The 7,755-nt window shown below is 36.4% G+C and overlaps 1 protein-coding gene across 2 annotated transcripts; it reads right to left on the bottom strand.

Moving 5' to 3' along the window:
- Window positions 1-1,024: 1,024 nt before the first annotated feature.
- Window positions 1,025-6,894, bottom strand: LOC103418404 (Golgi SNAP receptor complex member 1-2). Of its 2 annotated transcripts, none has more exons than XM_070816983.1 (6): window positions 6,488-6,894; window positions 5,177-5,367; window positions 3,989-4,078; window positions 3,752-3,823; window positions 1,370-1,499; window positions 1,025-1,284 (listed from the first exon to the last, which is right to left on the bottom strand). In XM_070816983.1, the coding sequence occupies exons 1-6, from the start codon at window positions 6,618-6,620 to the stop codon at window positions 1,187-1,189; spliced, it is 714 nt and encodes a 237-aa protein (XP_070673084.1). In that variant the 5' UTR covers window positions 6,621-6,894; the 3' UTR covers window positions 1,025-1,186. The 2 variants fall into 2 exon arrangements, with proteins under 2 accessions (XP_070673084.1, XP_070673082.1); XM_070816981.1 differs by having other exon boundaries at window positions 1,386-1,499; window positions 6,488-6,890.
- Between the last annotated feature and the right edge of the window lie 861 nt (window positions 6,895-7,755).

Genomic DNA, 7,755 nt, shown 5'->3' with positions numbered 1-7,755 from the left:
AAGAGTATAGTAACTATTTGAAATACATGTTGACAGTGTTTGCTGTGTTGAAATTGTTTCCCTAATGTTCAATTTGCCCTAAATTCGATTTGTTTGGTTATTCATTTATCACTTTTGCCACCACACTCCAACATTCTTGTAGGTTTTAAACACATGGTCTATCACCACTTAGTACCACGATTTAGTGATATCCTTCTTCACTTGTAAGTGAGAGGTTTTAGGTTCGATTATCGCTAAAAATAAATTTGAACCACATTATTGCTAGTTTGTTGGAAGGCTAAGCCCACCCCTATCGTTTGTTCCAAAAAAAAAAATTAAAATAAAAAAAAAATAAAATAAAACACATGGTCTGCCATTGTTCCTCATCTTGGTGTCTAAAATTCAAAACTTGACCATCCAAACATGTTTTTTGCATGTGGGGTTTGGAGAATTAATTTGGCTTTCAATTCATCCAACTTTGTTGTCCCTTTACATCTTTTATTGATTCATTAATTAATGTTTTCATCAATAAAATCCTCTCTTATTGACTCTCAACAAAACATGTCCCAAAACCACTCCAACATTTGGAATAAATTCTTGTGATTTTGCATGCTGTAACAGCTCCATCAAAATGTAGATTTGATTTGGCTTTTTTCCACAGCACTTTTGGACTGCTTCTGGACTAAGACCCCAGATGGACCATTCATCCAAGTAACCAATCAACCAAAAGTCATATCACTTCACATGATGCACCACCAAGTCCCATGATAAGACATAGAAAATGTGTCTTTAGGTATGACAGAAAAAAAAGCAAATAATGCCAGTGCGGTTGCAGGATTTAGTTCGATTTAGTTCAGATTTTGATATCTAATTGCAGACAATGATAACTTACTTATAACGGGTTCATGCCCATTCTTTCTAGTCCTCGCCTGACATGTCACGTATCACACGAGGGAGGGGACATGGCAGAAGAGAGGTATATAGAGAGAAGGGATATGAACCCGTTAAGTTTATCTCGAGCTCCTTTTTTTGAACAGTTACTCTATATAGAAGCATAAAAATAATTCACTGGAATGGCACCACAGAAAAGGTACCACAAACTTCTGAAACATATAAACAATTTGTCCCAAGAAATTACAGAAGCAAAAATCCCTAGAGAGGTACCGTCGTTTATAACTTTCTGTATCGCCAGATCTCACTTGTATAATTATTTTGAAAGCCAGTAGATAATAAGAAACAAGGTACAAGCTGCAATGACTGCAGACAAAATAAGTGTGTCTCTTGATCGCCGCCTTCGAATTGAACCTGCGAAGAAAAAAGTGAACAGAAGATGGATATAAAGTCACATCAGAAGATAGAAATGAATAGCGTAAATTGTTTCAAAAAGTACCGAGTAGGCCACGGACTATAGGGAACTTGTCACTTAGATTTTTCACTTTCCCTTGAACATCTCCAAACAGAGCCCTTTGAGAGCCCAAGACTGCCCTTGTTGTTTGAGCTTGACTAATCACCTCATCTATCTGCACAGACATGAACATATGTATCAAAGATGATTTTATTTTATTTTATAAAGATAAACAGGACTTTCCACGAGATGCGATTATGAGACAGAGGCTTAGGGCCAAAGGGGTAAAGGAAGACCCAGGAAGAATTGGACAAAGACTCTAAGAAAATAACTAGATTACTTGGATCTAACTGAAGACATGACACAAAACTGAGCGCAATGGCGTTGTTGGATTTATATAGCCGACCCCACTCAGTGGGATAACACTTTGTTGTTGTTGTTGTTGTTGTTGTTGTTGTAAACAGGACTTCCCACGACTGACTTTCAATTGAAGGCAGAAACTGAGTCCAATAATTACCATAGGAGAAAAAGTTAATTCCGAGTGCAGCGAACCAATACGTAGAAATCAATGTATTAAAAGCGTGAGGCGTGGGCAAGGCGTCCGAGGGGAAGCCCGGCCTAGGCGTGAGGCGAAGCCTCATGGAACCTAAAATTTAAATATATATTATATGTAAGTATATTTATAACAATATAATACTTTGTAAAAACAAATATAACTATAACTAAATCAAAGATAATATCATCTTCTTTATTACTAAGTCTAGTTGTACTTGGAAACTATGTCATATAGTGTCAAAATGTTATAATTATTTATTTTATTGTAAGCAATTACAGAGAACTTCAAGGAAAATAAGGTTGAATGGTCACAATTATAGGAAAATTTCAAGCAAAATAAAGGCTTAATGTTGCAATTATAAGTAATTTAAAAGGAAATAAAGGCTGAGTGGAGTATTTATAGGGTATTTAAAATGAAATAAATGGGGTGGAGTATTTATAAGGTATTTAAAATGAAATAAATGACGAAAATAAAGAGTTGAGTGGAGTATTTATAGGGTATTTAAAGACAAAAATTAAAAAACAAACTCAGCCTAAAAAACACTAGCCGCTGTCTTCATCTCCATCTCCATCTCCTTCGCCAGTTTCTTGGTCTGCAACTCAAAAACAGCCCTGCAACTAAAAGAAATCCAGATTTCTGCAACCTAAAAATGAAAAAGGTACGCCTAGTTGACGCCCAGTTGACGCCTCAGGCACCTAGGCGCGCCCCGACAAGCCTAGGCGAGTATTTCACACACTCCCACAAAACAGAGGCGAAAATGGTGAAGCCCCGCCTCCAAGGGCGCCTAGGCTCGCCCTGAGGCGAGTTTTGTAAAACATTGGTAGAAATATAGAGTACTTCAAAAAAAGTGTCATGAGTGCTGCTTTGATGCAAAGGATGCATCATGCCAAAATTAGGGGAGCTTAAAGCACTACTTTTCGGATCTTGGTACAATCATCCACCATGTATGACCTTCTACCTTAGATTTAAGGGACCAACCATGGTTGATAACTAGCTAGCAAATCACCATCCTAAAACAAAATTGGTTGGATGGGAAAGTTCATCTTTTCCTTCTTATTTTTCCGGGCCCAAACTATATGGTCTAATATGTAAGGTTTCATGCAGATTCCAAAATACTTCATTTAATGGCTAGGATCAAATATGTTCTTCCTCTTTCTAAATTTCAAAGAAACAGTGGGTGGTTCTCCAACCACGAATTGACTGTAGTAAATTTGCAGGTTGGAGGGCAGCTAAAATATGAGGTTTCTGAAAATAAGATTACACAAAGGCAATTCACAACCTTCAATGTTATCCTATTCCTACTCCCGTAAATATTCCACATCAAATAAGCACGTACTGCTAAGAAAGAGAAACTATTTCACAATAGAAAACCACCCACCAGAAAGTGCAAAAAAATCTACCACCAATGTCAGAATCACCCGGCCAAGCACATCCTACTTGTAACTCCAATACCATCGACTTGGGGGATTATCTAACTCTAAGACAAGAAAATCGGCATAAGGAATGGATCACAAGCATTACGTAGCCAGATATTCGATCCAAGGAAAATTTGTGGGCACACTTTCAATCTGTAGTATCCTAACTGGTGAACAGTTTGTTATTCAACTTTGAGTTCCCCTCAACACTTCAACATTCACATTTGCTACTTTGCAGTAAATTACAGCCTGTTTGAAGGTGTAAAATCTGTATACTAAGGGTTCGTGGAATGGAAGAGAGGAACTCCAATTGTGTAGCCCGTAGACTCGATAAGCCTCAGTTAGACCCAACTTTAGAAAGAAAAGGGGGAAGTGTTCCATGGGAAATGCACAAAATGCAATTGTGTTGGTTCATAACCTAACATGTGATTATCCCCAAATAGCACTTAAACTTACATGTGACACACTTCCATGGATGGCAGCTCTTTCCCGTAGTATCTGCATTCTTGGTGACATAATCCCAGATGCCTGCAAGAAGAGAGGTAAAACAAACCTGATTTTAGAAAGAAAAAAAAAAAAAAAAAAAAAGAGCATACAGCAATCAAGACAAAAAGACAAGAAAGGTATCAAAAAAAAAAAAGGGAAAAACAACATGCAAACTATAATAATTATCAGAGTTCTAACCATGCTCACCTTGTACTCGCTGATATCGTCCCTGACTGAAGTCAGAAGCTCCGCATGTTCCCTCAATGAATTTATGTTCCCCTTGATTCTTCTAAACTCCTAAAGAGACGATCACCATTTTCACAATGGAAAAGATTTCAATCAGATAGTAAAATGCTAATTACAGAAGTAAATATATCAATGTCAAACAAAACAAAGCTAAAAACAAAATTCTCTTTTATAAATACAAATAGTGGTAGAAGGAGGGGGTGATTCTAGCATTCTAAGTGACCACAAGATGATTCATGCATGTTCCAGAAAAAGTATCCATTTGAATGATGGGAAAATCAAGTTCCAATGTCTTACCAAAGCCAGATTATTAAATCCTCATCAAAAGTTAAAATTGATATATACAGAACCTAATTTAACTTCAGGTTAAGGTTACGATTCAACCAGAGCTCAATCTTCAAGAACAAAACCATTACCCTTTGAACCAGACCTCCATGAATATGACGATCATTTTTATCATGGCTTCTAGCTCTAACATTAATTTACTCCCTCACCCCAAAAACCGGGGGATAAATAGAAGAAAATTTTCACTCAAAGCTGCAAATGGGACAACCTCAACTCACAAAGTGCTTATCGAGTCAAAATGCAAGATTTGCTTTAGATGTCTATAATCAGGGCCTAATGAAGTTTGCGACTAGGTTTCACACCTTCAATAATATTAAGGATGAACCTAAGATACATGTGGCTGTGCCAAAAACACAAATTGAGAAAGGATTCTTTAAGAGGCACCTTGCTCCATTCAAAATGATTCAAGAGTTTCAAACTCCAGGTCAAGTCAGATTCAGGATTGAAACTCCAAAACGATAAATTATATCATTCCACCAGTACACAAGTATTACTATTCAATTATTTATTAATCAAATATGAAACTTGTGTATGGTTTGGGACCATTGATGACATGCAAGATCATTTTAGAATATGGTACTATTTGACACTAGTTTTTTCATGCAATTATATATTGTAACAATTGTAAAACGATCTAGCATATCCTAGCCACAACAATGCAAAGATTATTAATCTCCATGTACTATCATGCACCAAATATGAAGAACTATTTGAAGCTAGCTATAAGTTGCAGCAGAGGAGAAAACACAGAACAAGACACTAGAAATTTGAAAACCAAAAGTAGAAGGTCCAAGAAAGGTGAACCTGGGTAAACTCATGAAGTATGTCTCTGTGCCTTGCTAGCTTCTGAGTTACAGAAGTAGCTGGTGTAGCAGATGCAGCACATCGACTCATTGAATCATTTATATCCAAAAGTTTCTCAAGCAACGACTGGATCTCCATTTCCATGGACTTCCATGACCTGCTAACAGATGGTGACCCAGATTCCACATAACCTGATTTCAAAATGTATATTGTTATAAAGGCGGTTAATTCATTGATAATAAGTATGCTTTCAATAGTAAATAATCAAAATTAGGGCCATAATGTTTAGCAGAAGCTAAAAGTTAAAGCATTAGGAAAGAAAACTTTAATGGGTTAGCTATCCTGATTTTAACAGTCTCCTGCATCATGCAACAATTGCTTTCATGTCATGCGATAACCAGGAAACTCAATTCTCTCCTTTATTATTAGCTTATTTACTTCTTCACAAACACTTAAGAAGGGTCTAGTTAACAAAAAATGAAACTGAAAGCTCCATAAGAAGACAGCCTTTGATTTCTAAATTAACAAAATTCCTGAGATGCACACTGCAACCTACTTAAAATCTTAACAGTTCTTAGTATCAACCAACTAATACAATCCCTCTTATAGAAAAACTTATCTATTTGGTCGTCAAAAATCCCATTTGTAATGCGATGAACTTATCGTTAACAAACATACCAAAGAAAAAGCATTGAAAAAAACATTATAACACAACTTCATTCATAACAGAAAACAAAGTTTAAGAAAATGTTTATAACTCGAAGAAGGATCACGAAAGCTTCTATTAAAGAATGCAAATGCCGAAAGATGTGAAACTCAGTCGCCCTACACATACGTCCAATAATGATCACAACAATGGTTACCCTTTAAAATAGTTAAATATATAACAAAAGATCTCAGTTTGACTAGAAGGAAACTAAAATTCTCTCATTCATAAAAACTCAAGAAACCACTGCCATTCTCCATTACCAAACTTCACAATTACGAATTAACAATACCTATCAAACTAAACTTTTACTATTCAGATAAACAGAAAGTAAAAACATACATTATCTCCCTTTCCTCCAAATTTTAGCAACTAAGCCACCCCCATTATTCCTAACTAGCACAATAAACAAAGCTTCCTACAAACTGAATTTTCATAGCACTACAATTCGCCTGACTACCACAACCCACCAATCCAAATCCTTCCATAACCAAAATGCAATGCACAAATCACAGAAGTAACGAAACCCAAAACACATAATTAAGCAATTAACAACTTCCATTGAAAAACTAATCACATTAAGATCACAGTTGGAATAAATGAACCTCCTTGTGTGAACCTAGCACCAAGCTTAGCGTAAGAAGAGAGCTTCACATCAAGATCTCCCTCAATCTTCCTGGCCTCTCTCCTCAGCTCCTCCCAACCCGATTCCTGCAACTCCAGATTCGAATCCGTCATTTGGACCTCCCAATTTCGGATCCAGATTCGGCAACCCCTTTGGCCAATTCGTCTTCCGTGACTGTTTCGTGATCCAACTGTTGCTTTCTACTGATTCAGTTATTTACAGTTAAAAAACATCTTCAAGTTCTTCACAGTCTGCATTTTGCTTTCTCTTTTTCCTTCCCGCAGAGAGAGGGATGAAGGGTAGGGATGTTTATATTTTACTGTATATTTTACACTAGGAGGAGTGAAATGTTTGGTTAAGGTACAAGCATCGAATTTGTCGTCTACTAGATTCGAACTGAATCCGAGTCGTTTATGTAGTAGAGTTCTCTGAATTGGACCCACTTAATTGATGTGTGGGTTCCACATTCTATGATTAAGAACACGTGGAAAATTGTGAAAAGAACGTTTGTGGGACCAACATTGTTAGGCTGGAAATGGGCGAAGTTCAATAGACCACAAATTGAATGTTGTTTCACTTCGGTTTAAAACATGCTTGGGTTGGAGGAGTAGAATTCAAGGAGAGGTTGGGTTTGTACAAATTTAACTAATCCCAATCCATAAGGACAAGGGAGGTGTTTGCAAATAACCAGATGGACGGTTGGTATACCATGCCAACCGAATTACCGTACCATATCAAATTGTACCGAAATTTTGTACAAAATGGCAATGGTACGGTAATTGTCCGAATCATACATTTCCGGTAGGTAATGATATTCAAAATCATTATCAATGGTAACACCGTACCGAACCAGTATTAATAAGATAATATAATATTACATACTTATATATATTGTAATATTATTAACTAAAATTTGAACAAAAAATTAAATTTTGTTGTGACCTATTTTATCTGACAAAGAAAAGAGGGCCGGCGGCAAAGAGAGAAGAGATAGAGATGTGTTTGTACAATTGTGTAGAGGAATGTGTGTTGTTCCCCCTACATAGTGCCTTTATTTATAGTAATAAAAGGGAGAATAAATCCTTCATCACCAAGGAATACAAGTCCATATAGGAAATAATAATTAGAATCAAATCTAATCTATGATTTACACAATCACACTTAAACTAGGAAAGTTTACAACACTCCCCCTTGAGTTTGTAAATACTCAAGGTAGATTCAACATCATGTAGAAGTTGAGGAAGTCAA

This window comes from Malus domestica, chromosome 02 (genome assembly GCF_042453785.1).
Source record: "Malus domestica chromosome 02, GDT2T_hap1".
In the NCBI taxonomy this organism is placed as follows: domain Eukaryota; kingdom Viridiplantae; phylum Streptophyta; class Magnoliopsida; order Rosales; family Rosaceae; genus Malus; species Malus domestica.
Note: the sequence above shows the minus strand (reverse complement) of the source record. Positions and strands in the feature narration are given on the sequence as shown.

Coding starts and splice junctions, on each gene's coding strand:
- LOC103418404 (XM_070816981.1), bottom strand. CDS start 6,620: ATGACGGATTCGAATCTGGAGTTGCAGGAATCGGGTTGGGAGGAGCTG. Junction 4,079..5,176: donor TACTTCATGAGTTTACCCAG/GTTCACCTTTCT, acceptor TCGTCTCTTTAG/GAGTTTAGAAGAATCAAGGG. Junction 1,285..1,385: donor TAAGTGACAAGTTCCCTATA/GTCCGTGGCCTA, acceptor TTTTCTTCGCAG/GTTCAATTCGAAGGCGGCGA.